General features: G+C 43.8%; 1 protein-coding gene across 1 annotated transcript in view; it reads left to right on the forward strand.

Moving 5' to 3' along the window:
* Window positions 1-16,132, forward strand: part of magi3a (membrane associated guanylate kinase, WW and PDZ domain containing 3a) — a 116,921-nt gene that overhangs the window by 63,952 nt on the left and 36,837 nt on the right. The window contains exon 2 of the mRNA XM_080015603.1: window positions 11,593-11,709. Within this exon, the coding sequence (XP_079871729.1) occupies window positions 11,593-11,709 (117 nt within the window). The remainder of the gene's footprint in view (window positions 1-11,592; window positions 11,710-16,132) is intronic.

Below are 16,132 nucleotides of genomic sequence, written 5' to 3' on the forward strand. Positions count from 1 at the left end.
GGAAGCACAATAACCACGGGCTCTGCTAAGGGCCTCCTTACACCCTTTCTTTTGTTGCTGTTCAAGATTTACATAAGTTGGACTACATTATCCACTCCTGGATCCGTCTCCTGGTGTCAGACGGGACACAATGTGTCTTACGCCGCTACGTTTGCCCACGTGCATTACTCCCTTGGTGCGGTTCCTTGAGGGCAGGTGCGAACGCAGAAATCAAACTCGGTTGCAGACCCTGAAATAACCAGTCTCGGGCCCAGTTCTAAGAATAAAAATAATGACTAAATTGCTCAGGTGAACGCTGAATTTGGCTTGATGGGCTTTTTCCCTTTATTAAATGGGAACGCCTTGTGGATTAAACAGACTTACAAAGACTTGCAAAACAGACTTTGCAATATTTTTTAAATCTCCAAAAAGTGTCTAAAGCCTCAGAGTCCCGGAGCAATCATAACTACTGCGCTTAGCAAATAACTTCATACACTGGGGGAACTTACGCACGCGGTTTCAGTTGTATTAATGTTCAATTTACACATTTTAGAAAGTATATTCTCAGCGCTTTGCAGTTATTTTCAAAATCATAAAATGAAATCCCTCACCCCCTATTGATTTACATAAGTTGAGTGTAAGTCAATCATGAATGGGAATCATTCATTAAGGTCCAATACAAGCACATCAATTATAAATAAAATAGGCAACATCATAAACAGGGTAAACATAACATTTCATCATTACAAGGGTAAGGTAGAATGATGAAATTATATTATATGTCCCGAAATCGCATCTTGGCCTCGGACGACGTGAACCAAAGTGAAAGGCAAGGATCAATCTGGGTTGGTCAATTTTCTGAAGTTCCCACATTATCGTCGTTAGAGTTGGGTCGGTTGTCTGGTTTGTCCGTTCCGGTGTACGAGCCTAAACCGGTTTGATTTTTTTGCAAACCCGACTGAACCTGCATTGGTCATCATGAGACGTTCTGGCAAATAACCGTATTGACCCGAATACAAGAGAGGGTTTTTTTTCCTGGGGATACGCCTGAAAAAGCTGGGTCGTCTTATATTCGCTGGTCTAGACTTTTCTACTCGCCAATATACGATAGAATCATAAAAAATGGAACTGGTGCATTCGGAGTGCTTTCTGCTCACATACAGTTCCCTACAACTGTGGAACAACGCCGTCACACCGTCCTCGTCCGATCCTCCACTCGCTTTCCATTGCTGTCGTAGTTCACTGGGAACCCAACATTTTCGTCTGATTTAAGAGAAGCAGGTGGGTCTTCTAGCTCCTGTATGTTGGAATCATTTCCACTCGCCATCGCGTGACCCCGGTCGGCTTGAGCTGAGCTCAGCATGTTGCTTACGGCTTCCCGATGGAACTCGGGCTTGTGAAGTTAAGACCGCATTACCCAGTGGTAAAATTCAGTGTACTGGTCCGGTCCGGTGTTCGGCTCCATATTATACGGTTAGAAAATGTTTACACCGGCCCAACCCTAATCATCACACCCAGGCCGCTCGGCGACTGATCGGTATTTATAGTATGCGGTGACGTATTTCCAGACACAGCTGAACGTGGCCCTGGGTGCACGTGGCCGTGCCAGTGGGATGGCATTTGAGGATGCGTGTGAGTCACGGGTCGGGGGCAGCGTGGGAGCGGGCAACAAAGGCGATGTGCATATCAAGGCCGCGGCTCCTCGGGGCGTGCTTTCCAATACACTGCCCTTCTGCTCCAGGATGCATATTCCGAGCGCACATGCCCTCGGCGCTGCTGCCCCGTCGGCCCAGCCGCGGCAGGCCAGGGCCCCCGTCGCACACACACACAAACACAGATGCATTCCGTGTGTATGCGCAGAAGGACATAATGCATAAACAATCTTTCTGGGAGCTGGGGAAGCGAAAAGAAGGGAGCAAACATTTTCAACTCTGTGAATAAATTTTTATTTTTATTTTTTCACAGGCCGGGCGATATATCGTAATAATATGGCTATCGCGATATGAGACATAGATATAATGGGATTATCATAATATTTTGAGATGTTAAATGTCTTTAAGTTGTCATAATGTAAATTATTGTGTGCAAAGATACACCGCGTTCCAAATTATTATGCAAATGATATTTTTCTCTGATTTTACTCAATAGTCGATGCAAATGACAGTCAGTATAATTTAAAAGTCATAAATCATTAGGGTATAAATCAAATGTAATTGAACAACCCTCCCAATGATAACAGTATTTTTTTCAAATTATTATGCACAACAGAGTTTCAAAACATTTTAAGGGTTGTAAAGAACTGAAAATGGTCATTTGTTGAATTTGCAGCGTTAGGTCATAGCATAGTCCCGTCTGTGCTGAATCTGTGCTCTGAATCAGCCACAAATCTCTTCACAGTACGATGATCATGCTTAAGTTGTCGTGAAATATCTAATGTTTTCATACCTTGTCCAAGGCATTGCACTATTTGAGGCTTGTGGAAAGTCCTTCTTTAGTAGTTTTTCTTTAATTCGGCTCACCTGGCAAACTAATTATCACAGGTGTCTGAGATTGATTTCGGTGATCCAAAGAGCCCTGAGACACAATACCATCCATGAGTTTAATCGAAAAAAACAAAAAATTGAATGTTTAGGACACTTAAATCCAATTTGCATAATAATTTGGAACGCGGTGTATATTCAAAGTACTAGTCCAAAATATTGCCAAAATCACGGATATCAAGGTCAGGAAATATTGTGATATTTGATTTTGTCAATATCGCCCAGCCCTACTATGTGTTGAAGCTTCAGCTCAGCATGCCTTTGTTTTTGTTTTTTGGATCTTGAAGCATCCTCTGCAGGTGACAGCTTTATTGGGATTAGTGCGTGTGTGCGTGCGTGCGTGCGTGTGCGTGTGCGTGTGCGTGTGCGTGTGTGTGTGTGTGTGTGTGTGTGCGTGTGTGAGAGATTTTTTTGCCATCCTTGGGGTTAGGGTGTTTGTCCCTGATGCATCGCGCTGTGTATTGCCGGCGACATCCCAAAACGTATTGAGGCTTAAAGCATATCACACTTTTCTTGCTCTCCGAAAGCATAATCGATGGGGTCTCGTGCCATTGCCACGTTCTGTTAATCAATCTCCCCTCGGCGAGATTTTCTTTTGTGCCTCGGTTTGTTTGCGAGCGAAGGTCCCCTCTCAATGGATCGTACCCTTTCAGGCCGAACCGCTTTTGTGCATTTCTGTGTCATTAATCGTTATTCTGCTCCCCCCATCCCCCATGTTTCCCGGCCTCAATCTCATCATTCGCTCGCCGATTGAACCCTCCCGCTCGGCCTCTGTGTTGTGAGCGTGTGTCCGGGCGGCTCTGCCGATTCCTCTGCCACCCTTTGTGTCCAACGCAATAGGACGCGGACGACACGCGAGGAGTCGCTCTGGCAGCGGATAATAGGGATGTGGGGGAGGAAGGTTGTCAGTCCGTTCTCTCTCCCTTTCTGGCTTCCTCTTTCTCCCTGTCTGCGCCCTCTCCATGCAAGTGTCACATAGCGAGGTATTGCTGGTTTAGGTTCGTGTTTTTTGTCGCTGTGCTTGTGAATGCGCACGCACACAACACACACACACACACACACACACACACACACACCACAAGCACACACGAGCACGCACACACACACACACACACACACACACACACACACAGGCCTACGCACCTTGTGCACATACTCAGCCACCTCTACTCACAGAAAGGTATTAGCTTTAAATGACTGCGGTAGCACACAGCAGTAGGCGTTTGATGAGGCCAAGTTTAATATGGAGCCTCCCGTCTTGGTATCGCACCCAGATGGCCCCCACACAAAAGGTCAGTCAGACACAACTTGCTGCGAGGCTGAACTTCACACACAACCCACATACACACACACACACCCTTGTGCGCACATTCAGCCTCATACATGACCTTAAACCTTTCCCTCCTGTGTTCCCCTGTCCTGTTTGCATATTTATGTAATATTTATGTTATATTATGTTTTTTTATCTGGGTGGGGGGGCTGGGCCGAACCTAGCTATCTGAGCTATGCATTATGGAGCGGACTGGGAGTGTCAGGAGATTAGAACCTGGAGATGAAAGGGAGCGTGTGGAGGTAAAATGGGGCTAATATCCCTTGATAAAACAACCTTTAAGTCGCGTCGTCTTTAGAAAGTATCTTCATCCTGTGTTTCCCTTTGAATTATGAATCGTCATATTCAGCTTGTTTGTCTTTCGCTGTTCTTTTTGTCCATTTTTCAAAGAATCCATCCTATAATAGCATAGCCTTGGGGCGGTGCACTACCTACAGTGAAGAGTTCAATCACGTTGGCGCCATCTGGGCATCTGCAGTACCACAATAAAATAACCTGGTTACCCACCCTAGAGACGGGCCCCGAACCCTGGTCGCGGAAGTGTTTGAATTCCTGCCCAGTTAGAGGCACCAGACCAACAGGCTGGTGGATGAGGGGTCCGGGTGCAGGGTGGCGGAGCAGTTAGTCTCGTGGCCTGTCGAGGTGCAAAGTATAAAGGGAAAAGGACAAGAGAGCGGAAGAATGCCTCCGCTACTTTAGGACGACTCGTGGCCGTGACTCCTCTTTCACCTTTCCTTGTCCTATCGACGACTCCCAACGGGACAGACAAGACGGAAGAGGTTCAGCGTTGCAAATTTTTTTTGACTTTTTATTTTAAATTATCTCCCTCAAAGGCGCAATGGGATTAGGAAGGACAGCTCATCTTTCTGTTTGGGAAGAAAATAGCGCGTATTCCCCAAATCTCCTGCAATGATCTAGTGACTTGAAGTGAGTTTGACCTTGAGTTAATGAAAGCACAGGTTTTTAAATGAGTACCGCCTTTCAACAATGGCCTGTCATACAGATCTATACAAAGGTGGAAAGCATGCAGGATTTCCATTGTGCACGCAGCTACAGTAGTCATGAACTGAACAGGAGTGTAACATTAAATGAATCATAGCTAGAGTACTGAAATAATTTGACCTCAATGCAGATGTGACGATGGGCTATTACAACAAGAAACTGCAAACCATCCGTAGCCATAAATGTATTACTGGGCGCTGAGCACTCCAGGACACCATCTGTGACTTTTGCTAGGCAGACTGATTATTATTGACATTGGCTACTGTGAGGCCTGCAACATTAGCCTGAATGCATACTGTATGCGCCTGAATGCACATCTCACCAAAAAAAAAATTCTTCCTCTCATTATCCATTGAAAATCAGTTGAATTGAGCTTGTCCTCAGGCACGCTCGGAACGGAGAGGGAAATTTAGTCGTGTTTCAGTGGTTTCGCCTCGTTCCGCCTTTACCTCGGTGCTGTGGATAATTAATTTCCTAAAAGCACAGTCTTACTGATGCTTGTGGATAATGACTTCCGTCATTAAAACATGTTTTAAACAATGAACTTTGGAAAAAAAATTAAAGGAATTATCTTTCATGCAGGAGAAAACCATCGGTAACTAAATGGAGAAGTGAGTGCTTTTAAATTAGGTCCCCACCCTGGTCACAGTCAGTTTTATGACCGGAGCAGTCTGATTGTGCATGCTGACCCCTGGTTGAGATACTGGTCGACTAATTGGATTTCAAGAGAAAGTCTGCCAAGCTGAGGGAAGAAGGGGGCGACTGGGGGCATTGATTTCCTACTTGTACCATTCTTCATCCCAAAGCCTACCTCCATCCACAATTAATCTCGGGGGCCCATTTGCCTCTCTGCAGCACCTAATTGACTTCACACAGACTCTGCTATGCTGGCCAATTACAGATCTCGGCTGAAGGAGCGGCACATGTTAACGCCACGCAGTTTGTCTGATCCAAGCGCTCTCGCAACGACAATTTTGATGGAAGGGCTTTCAGAGGGCGGCTGATGCTGCCATTGTTAAGTTAATCACAAGTTTAGGCGGAAAGGATTGGAGGAACTCAAATTACTTTGTGTTTTTTGTTTGCACCTCGCCCGGGAGAAAACAATGTGGATCCCTGTTCGTGTCACATCTGTCAGCCATTGAGAGGTGTAAGTCGAGACACTTGTTGGCCTTCAGATTGCCAATAAACTGTTGATGCCCGTCTGTCTGTCTGTCTGTCTGTCTGTCTGTCTGTCTGTCTGTCTATCTGCCAGGGGATGAGACAGGACATTCTGCTGCCCCGAGTTGCCAAATGGGCCTAATGAGGTGGTAATTAGCTGACAGCAGGATCTTCCTCTCCATGGAAATGACCGGCCCACTGTCATAGAATGGCCTCATTATACACCCACAGACACCTCCGCCTGAGACGTCTTTGTTGCACAGCTACTCATTTGGGATAACATTGACTTTTTGTGGGACGATGCAATTCCACTGGCTGTTTATTGGGCTTGGGAAAAATATTTTTACCTTCACTGAGCAAGGGCAATTAAAAATCGGACTCATGTGTAGCTGGATATTTGGCATACTAGTTATAGATGTTTGTTTTTTTTTGTGGAAAAATAAGTTGGTTCTTTTACTTAAATTTTGTGACGATTCATAGGTTTTAGGCACCGTGTTTAGTGTAAGTGTGCTGCAGTTGCAGTGTTCCTCACAGCATAAACTGCATTTAGTGGTGTTGTACAAGCATGCAAGAATATGTATAAGCACAATGCACAACTATATTCTTTTATGCATTTTGTCTTGTTTTGCCATTTTTGCATCAGGACTATTTTCCCTCTAGGCCAGACATTAAGCATTTTCATTTCTTTCATTTAATCTCCATCTTATGGGTATAAATCAAAAAGCAAGTTACTGGGTAATGGGCCAGATCCAAACGCTTTTGCATTTGCCAGGGTTATTTAATGGTAAAATGCCTTGTGCTTTTTCTTTTTTAAGCAATCAAGCTATTTGGCAAGCTCTGAAATTTCACTGTGTACCCTGAAAACAAAAGGCTTTATGAGGTAAGGTCGACAAGCTTAATTTTTTTTTTAATTCAGAAACGTTTATTACAATGTTGGGGGAACATAAATGAGAATATCAGCAACATTCGTAGTATTGTAGGAAAATTGTCTGGCCAAGTCATAACCAATCCAGTGCACTCTGGAACACTCTGGACATCTGGTCTCATGTGGTCAATGACCACCACACACATCAGCTTTTGGTGAAATCAGCTTCTGACTTGCTTCTAAAACTCCATTTGAACCCAACATGCACAGAGAGCCAGGTGTGTTTTTCTTCAAAATTTACCAAGTGTGTTTGAAAATAAGGTCCCCTGCAGAGTCTAACGAGTCCGTCCAGTTTGTGAAGTGAAAAACAGTCTGTCTGCTACTAAGCTCTTTAATAGTCCTGACATTAGATACCGGCAATGACAGATGGTGAACAAAGCATTGGGAAAGAGCTCTGCTTTGTGCAGTTTCTCATGCACTGTTGGCAGACACGCTGAAATATAGAATCCATGGGGAACGAATGATGGGCAGCTACACCTGTCTGGGCTATAGCTTTATGTTGAGTGAATTACTGTGTGTGTGTGTGTGTGTGGGTGTGGGTGTGGGTGTGTGTGTGTGTTGGAATGTTACTGCCAACACACTTCCAGTCCATACGTTTTCATCTTACTAGTACTTTATTATTATGAGCAGTCAGGATTTTTACTCTCCCATCACTGTATGTCTTTCTGTCATTCCCTTGGGCATGGCATAAATAAAGCAGAGCCAGACATAAGCATCAATTACACGTAATCGATTAATGCATACAGTATACATTGCAACACATTGCCATGACACCTACTATAAGACAAGCTCAGTCTGGCTTAGTCTTTTATATAGTTTGTATATACAATATTGTATATATGTCATTGATTCTCATCACTTTTCTTATCAAAGACCCTCACTTTGCTCGGCATTAGACCAGACAACCCATTTTAAAATAAAAAAAGGTTCTCCGGGACCCAAATCTGAGAATGTTTTTATTGCTTGAGATAGTTTAGTCCAAACTTCCATACCTGTCAACTGTACCCCATAGCGATTTAATGAAACTGCGATCAAAGAGGCATTATTGTACATTGTCTGATGGTGCTTGCAAATTAAATAATAATGAAGTTTAACTATTAATAACTTTCCCATGGAGTCTCTTAAAGGGCCCCTGGGGGACCCCGAACCACTGTGTTACATCATATAGGTTTTCACACAAGAACATAGCTTCACATTAAACTTTATCATCACAAAAGCAAAACACTGACTGTTGAATTATACTGCGCAGCACACACGGCTGCATACCTGAACTGCAGTGTTTGCATTTTGCAGAGACGCATCAATGCATTAAGTGTGAATGAGGCTTAAGGGCTCGATCTTCTTTTTGCCTCCGAGTCTGAGAGGGGAGCGCGATCTGGGAGCCAGAAACCGATATACTGCAGAGTGGAAGTAGGTGGGAGAGGAAGCAACGGGTAAAGAGACACATCAGGAGATACAGTGAGCGTGAAACTCGGTGGTGGACTACGTGAAGGGGAAGGGGGAACGGGTATTTTCTCTTCAGGGAGCCAGCGTAGAAATGGCTGCTGGGAGGCCGGCTTGGGGGGCTGGGGGGGTATGCAGCGATGGGACTCTGATGTTGAGCGGGAGGCCGTGAGAGGAGAGAGAGTCCATAATGAAACAATAATGGTGGGGTTGGAGGAGTGAGGAGATGGGGTGGAATTTCAGATGATTTCCCATGCATCATTGTTAATCTGACCCCCCCCCCCCAACACACACACACACACACACACACACACACACACACACACACACTTGCCTAATTTGCAGTTTTTTGTGATTCTCTCACCCCCACCACACTGTATGAGGGAATGTCTGTCGTGGCCAGATGACAAGGCACAAAGGCTTGCATTGTGTCCCGACGTGCCTCGCACTACCAGGCAAGCTGATGATTCACTGTCGTGTAGCATAGCAGGAGGCTAAAGCCCCCTATATCTCATTCTCCCTCCTCTCTCTCTCTCTCTCTCTCTCTCTCTCTCTCTCTCTCTCTTTACCTCTCAGTGCCTCTCGCAGCCGCTCACCCTGCCTCTCTGCAGAGATGAGGTGCAGAGTGCTAATGCTACCTGACAACCAGGCCACAAGGGCTGGCCTGTCTTACAAGCACTTAGAAGGATGTTTTGTGGTTGGGAGAGAGAGAGAGAGAGAGAGAGAGAGAGAGAGAGAGAGAGAGAGAGAGAGAGAGAGAGAGAGAGAGAGAGAGAGAGAGAGAGAGAGAGAGAGAGAGAGAGAGAGAGAGAGAGAGAGAGAGAGAGAGAGAGAGAGAGAGAGAGAGAGAGAGAGAGAGAGAGAGAGAGAGAGAGAGAGAGAGAGAGAGAGATCCAAGTGCCGTTGCAGGAATTTGGTGATGACAATTAGAATCATCCATTGTGCATAAATGAACCCCCCGTGAACTTTGCAGCGAGGATAATATGTGTGGAAATGGAGCCAGGGCAATATTCCCATGTATTGTGACAGCCTGGGACCACGCCCCCCTCTGTGTCGTTTAACATGGGAACAGCCATGCGTGTGAATGCGTGCGTGTGCTGGTTTCGATAATTTGGGGTTTTTCATGTCTCATAGCTTCTGGGAAACACGGACCACAGGCTTGTGGGTTCGCGAGTCGTGTCGTTTAGCGAGAGCCGGCTTTTGTTTCCTTGCCCTACATTCCTCGCATTCGCTGGGCCAGTACGACGTCCAGGCAGTTACACAATGTGGGGGCATGTTTCCCTTGGCCATGGCCTTTAGTTGCATCTCTGCCGTACTGAAGGGACTGGACTGTTTCAGCTTAAGTAAAATCGCAGAACAGTGGCTGACAACACCCGTCAAAAATCGAAAGGTTGTTGCGTTGTTCTTGGCAGTTGTACTGCAGTGGATACGGCAGCTCACCCGGGCAAAGGAACATTGGAGGAGCTGCAACTTTGCATTTTTTTTGTCACCTTGGGGCGGATGAATATGAGCGGAGATTTATTTACAGTCGTTTTTCCAGGCGGTTAGGAGTTGGCTTTTCTGAACGTGTGCCATGCTGTATTTAACATACACTCTCAGCTGCCAAATCTGTACCTCGGCGCCAGTAATGGAGAGCATTGAAAGCATCGCTGTCCAACTTTCACAGTACAATTCATTTTGAGTTGTAGAAAGCGTAGGAGGATGTTTGCTTTGAAATGTTCACCGAAGCAATATCTCTCGTTTTGACAAATTTCTATAACTATGCCATTGGGGACTATGCATTAGGAGATACAATTACAGTTCATTTGTTGAGACTCGAGAGATGTAACATACCTTCTTGACAGTTTCAATGTGTGGCATGGCCTGCCAATCGATCAAACCACCATCTTGTCAGAAATGGTCTCAAAGTACAAACAAACCCTATATCATGATATACAGTATTGTGTAAAGCAGTGAGGGAAAGAACCTCCAAGCATCAACACTAAGGCTAAAGGATTTGGGGAAAATAATCTAATTGTGATTGTTATTTTTTATTTTTTTGCCCAATATTGCAATTTCGATTGAGTACGCAATTTCTTTGAAGTTCCTTATCTTCTGTATTGTTCTCGAAACACACTTTCTTTAGTATGACCAACACAACATTGGAAATAGAATTGAACTGTTTTTAATGTGTGACTAATGTTGCCTGTTTTATGTTTTTATTGTGTTACTTTTTTATGATCAGTTTAATTTAAGTGAAGTCTCTTTGAGTACCCTGAAAAGCGCTCTATGAATAAAATGCATTATTATAATAATAATAATAATAATAACAATAATAATAATAATAATAATAATAATAATAATAAATCCAGATCATATTCCCGCATAACATGATTAATTGCCCAGGTTGCACACTGCCTTTTTTTTTTACTGGGGTCTCTTCCACCCCTGTTCAAGCAATCTGAGTCGCTGTTGTGGAGGTAGTTGCATTTCTTTGTCAATGGATCCAGTTAGTGGCTGTCTGAAATTCAATGGTCCTCACTGAATACCACACAGCCACTAACTGGATCCATTCACAAAGAACCTACTTCGCTCCAGGCCCACCCGGAAACACTAGGCTCGCGCTCCACATCGGCGTTAAAACAATAACATCTGCAGTCAACGCGACCGGCAGAGCACTAAGGCAGACGTGAGGGGAAAGCTCTCTCTTTTCTCTCTTTCTGTGACATTGCGTAGCCCCGGGGCGAACGCTAAACAACCTTCCTCTGCGGAACAACCCCGCGGGCCCCTTACCTCTTCCGACTCCACCTGTCCTTCTGCTGCGGTGTGATAGAGAGAGTTAGTGCACCGCCAACTTGTCCTCCTCCCTCTTCCTCCTCCGCCGTACATCATCTGGATCGTCAGCAAAAGGGGTCCCCATTAATGTTTCATCAGGTGTGACAGCTCCGATCTGTCGCTCGAGCAGCCGAGAACCCTGCCTGTCGTAATCACCGCCCCAATTACTTTTCGAAGCCACGCTTTAAAAACGTGACGCTTAGCCCTTTGAGTCGGGCCGACTGGATCATTTGTCACCTGTCAGACGATTGCGGAGGAGCCGCGAGCTTTGCGGTGCAAATTCAATTGAATTTTTCATGAAACTGACGCCTCTTTTCCATGTCATGCAGACCCCACAACCCGCTACGCTGATGTAATTTTAAATGTGAGACTGACCCAGACTGCTCTCCTGTCCTCTCCAGGTAAAGTGTTGAATACTGACCTGCGGCACTACCTCAGCCTACAGTTCCAGAAAGGCTCCCTGGACCACAAGCTCCAGCAGGTGATCAGGGACAACCTGTACTTGCGTACCATTCCCTGTAAGTAGCCTCCACCGTGTGTTTGTTTGTGTGTTTAAATAAGTGTTTTGCTCAATTACTCTTGCTAAATGTAAATATATTATATTTGAATCGTCCAGACTTAATACACACCTCGGTTCATTTGCACTCACAACCACATTTCTTTCTTTCTTTCATTCTATACTCAGCACTCAGCAAAAACAATGACTTGGCAAACTGGGGGAACATTGCTTTGATGGCCATTAGGCTTGGGCTCCATCGATTAATGACAGATGTTTTTGGGTTTTTTTTTTTTATCCACCAGGGAAAAGTGCAATTTACAGTGTTCGATCATAGACGCGTTTTACTACAATACGTGTAGAAGACACAGGTAGCATCAATACAAGTTAATTTGCCTTTTACTACCAGCGTTCGCCTCTGGCAACAATAACATCCGTTTTTTTTCCCCCATTGTAAATAGCAATTATAATGTTCAAACAGACAAGCACAGGATAACGATTGTATTTTTTGTTGATTATACTGATTTAAAATTTGGGACCTATCAGCTGTAGTACAGCATATGTGACTTTATATGTTCTTCTAACCATCATTGTGACGTGTACTGTCTGAAACAACTAGGACCACAGAAATGGAATGCCACAATGACTTTAAAAAAAAAAAATCTTATTTGGTTATTTACTTTTTTAAATTTAAGCTAGAATCGTCATCAAGAGAAGCTCCTTGTGCATCTTGCACTTGCAAATTCTGATCATGATTATTATAATTGATAATAATAATCGTAATATTAATAGCCTTTTTTTTCTAGCACCTTTCATACACAGCATGCTACTCAACGTACTTTACATTAATACTTTACATTAAAAGGCTATCAAATTATACCAATAAAAAAGCTAAATGCACTTAATAAAAATAGCCAATGTTATTAACATTTTGGTTTTCAGTCTTCAATTTAGACCTTGAAGGATCACGATAATTCCGCAATTATTGTCAACCATTAGTCTTCATAATTTGCACAGTAGATACTCATTTCACCAAACGCAAGGGATTACAGTCCAGCGTGTGAGCAGAGGTAGTGCATAAAACTCGTGCCATGGGTGTCCTTTGGGAGACATGCCTGTCTGGCTGAAGAAGGTCAGCGTATGGCCCCTGTCCACTCTGAACTCACAAGGCCGGGCCAATGGCCTCTCACACAGCACACTGAGCCGAAATGACACCGCGAGAAGCCTGTGTGGCCACTGCAGCAAGCTGCTCGCACTCATCACGTCATGAGCGGAGCAGAACTTCCTTCCACTTTAACCCGGGACGAAGGCTTCGGCAAACATCTCGTCTTCAGGCATTAAAATCCACCTTGGCAGAGCAGTCGACTCTGTGAATCTCATTCAAAGTAAAACAGGGGGGTGGGGGGAGTGCTAGAAAAAAAAAAGTGCCCTAGTTATTTAATCTGGGAAATTACTCTTAATTTAAATGATTCAAGAGACATCCTTTCAGATTTTCTAATGTGTAAGAGGCAGAAAATGTCATGTACCTCCCTTGGTCTGGCTCATCATTTTCAGTCTTAATGAAGAATGTTTCCTCCCACGGAGAATTGAAGTGAGATTAATAAAAAAAAAAAAAAAGAGTTTATATCGAGTGAGACTGTCTTGACTAAAAATGTCCCGAAAAAAAAATATTTCAGGCTGTTCAGATAATATCAAAACCATCTGTCACCTAAAAGCATCGTTGAGACAAAAATGCAACTTCTGCATTTACTTTTTGACAGTTGAGCGAGGAGCTTAACTTTAAATACGTGAGAACGAGAGACGTACAAACCACCGGAGAACATGTCCCAGAACACCGTCAGCAGAATACTCAATAAGAGCTCAATAAGATCTCGGCGGTGAAAGAAGCACGAACACGACAGTGAGAGGAGTTGGGAGTGGCTTTGCAAAATGGAAAAAAATACAAATAGTGAAATCAAACTCAACAATGTGTCACACAATGTCATTTGTACATATTTTTATTATTATTATTATTATTATTCATATTGACAGTACCCGTATTTCCTCAAATAGTGACCGGGACTTTTCTTCACCCCAACTGTCGTCCGGGTGCCATGCTCCTCAAAATAGATATAAACTTGCATTCTTTTTTTTGTTCAGAGACACAGTGGATCAAGGCGGAACGTCCCTTATTAGATGGGTTTAAAATGTTAGTTTTATACAAGTACAAACTAACGAAAACAAGAGGAAAAAAAAATGCAGCTCGGCCTCGTTTTCCGGCTTTTATTTGAGGAGATATGGTATCAATTATACATGCGCCGAATATAAAAACAAGCTTGTTGACCCGGGAAAAGGGAGGAGGTTGAGTGACCCGGAAAGGGAGGTTGGAGGCCGTCCCCTGTCATGACGCAACTGCATTTGGACCAGCGGCGACAAGGGGAGCTCTCAGAGCGAGATAAAGACAAAAGGCAAAGTTCAGATCAGGGGCTTGCGCCATGAACACATCAAGAACCCAGATCAGTGCATCAATTTGCTCTTGTTTTGAAGACGTCTTCCCTCCTATTTGCTGTCACCCGGCTGCTCATTTGCACAAAGTTGAAACCTGGTATAAAGAAGTGTAAGAGAAGAGTTGGGAACTAGGTTAAGGTATCGGTTGCGCCGTCAGTAATATTTTGTCACCCAGGCATAAGCATAACACAGGGGCCTTGTAAAGGCCTTGCGCCAACACTGAGTGGCTACTTCTCCCTGTCGCCACAGTAAAATCTCCCTTTCAATTTCTGCCCATTTGAACTCTTTCCCATTATTACCAATGTTATAATGATATAATGTCCCTGCAGCCATTACAGTAGTTTCACTGATTAAACCTGTCATGCTTCTCTGCTTTTTCCTCCACCTCCTTCGTCCTTGAACTGGTCTTTTCTATATGTCTTTCTCTCTCTCGGCTGCATTTAGCATCAGAGTGCCTTGTTGCTTTAGCGTTTGTCCATGGACTCCCATCTGCCATAGAGAAAACACAAAGCGTTCCATACCGGGCGCTACATTGCAGAATTCTTGTTCTACCTCTGTCAACATCACCTTGAAGTCCAATTTCCCTAGCAGCGTCTTTTTTTCTTTACTTTGACCCATATGTTTTTGTCCACTTGACAAAGGAAGCAAGAATTTTTTTTTTTTTTTTTTTTTTTTTTGAGAACGAGCTGGCACCACATCTTTCGTCTTTTGTTTAAGCCTCCATATGCTGCCTCTTCTTAGATAAGAGCGATATGTGGCGTATAGGCTCCCTTCTCCATCTACTAGTAAATACACAATGCCCACACGGTTCTCAGAATCCTCACTCTAGGCTGAGGACCATATTTTCACCTTTTTCGCCTTTAAATGGCTCATTGTATGAGCCATTTATTAAAATTATCATTCTTTTTTTTTTTTTTTTTGCCTTCTTTAGTCAAATCAAATGCAAATTTTGTGCAATTTGTGCTGCTCTTTCATCAAAGTGAATCTGGCCCCCGTGTGTACCAAGAGGATGGTCTCTCCAGCCGCCAGCTCCTCCAGACCGATTGGTCCATCAAACCACCAAACCCCGTCAACGCCAGCTGATGAGATATAACAGTCACAGCCTCCGTGCATGGGAAAACGCATTGGACTTTCCTCTCAGTCTTTTCCCAAACCTGCCTTTCCAGTTTGGATAGCTGAGCAAACAAAAGGAATGACTACATTACCGAATCCCCCTATTTAAAAACATACTCATATTTCCTTAGCTGCTCTACTCTGATGCCATTGTCTGATAAAGTGTGAGGATTTTATTTTTATTTTTTTTTAATTCTATTAAATTTTTTTTCGATTTTGCTATTTTCGGTGGGGATCGGCCATAAGCGGTGTGGATAGTTGCTGACATGGGGAAAAGATGAGCCTTTTTGTTTTCCCAGCCGCATTCAAATCCCACGTCTCCTCATTCTTCATCCCTTGTGGGCGATTCCTGCGTTCATTGAAGGTACTTTAAGTTCCCCCAAAACACGTACGTTACGAGCAGGCGCCATGTTTAATCATTTATTTTTCATGTTTTTAGATTTCTGACAGATGATAGGATCTACAAGGCGCGATATACTGTATATACTTGGGGTGTGAATCGCGGAGTAACTCGCAACGCGTTACTGTCCCGATACGTTGCCCGCGCTAACAATGGTATCACGATACAGCGATTCTGTGATACTTGATACGTTGCAAAACAATTGATCCAGGACACATCACAATGTCTGCGTAACTGAAGAAGGAAAAATACCCTTAAAAAGGCAAAAACCAGGAACAATTGATTTATTCATTGCACTGTGGTGTCAGTTTCACAGAATTTGACAACCGAGATGAAACAATGTACAACAAAAAGATGTCCAATGTTTAAAAAATATCTTAAAATATATTTAATATTCAATCAATACTCAATTGTTAAATTAAAGCTAAAAGCAATATGAGGCACA

The sequence above is a fragment of the Zeus faber genome, assembly GCF_960531495.2.
Source record: "Zeus faber genome assembly, chromosome: 15".
Taxonomy (NCBI): Eukaryota; Metazoa; Chordata; class Actinopteri; order Zeiformes; family Zeidae; genus Zeus; species Zeus faber.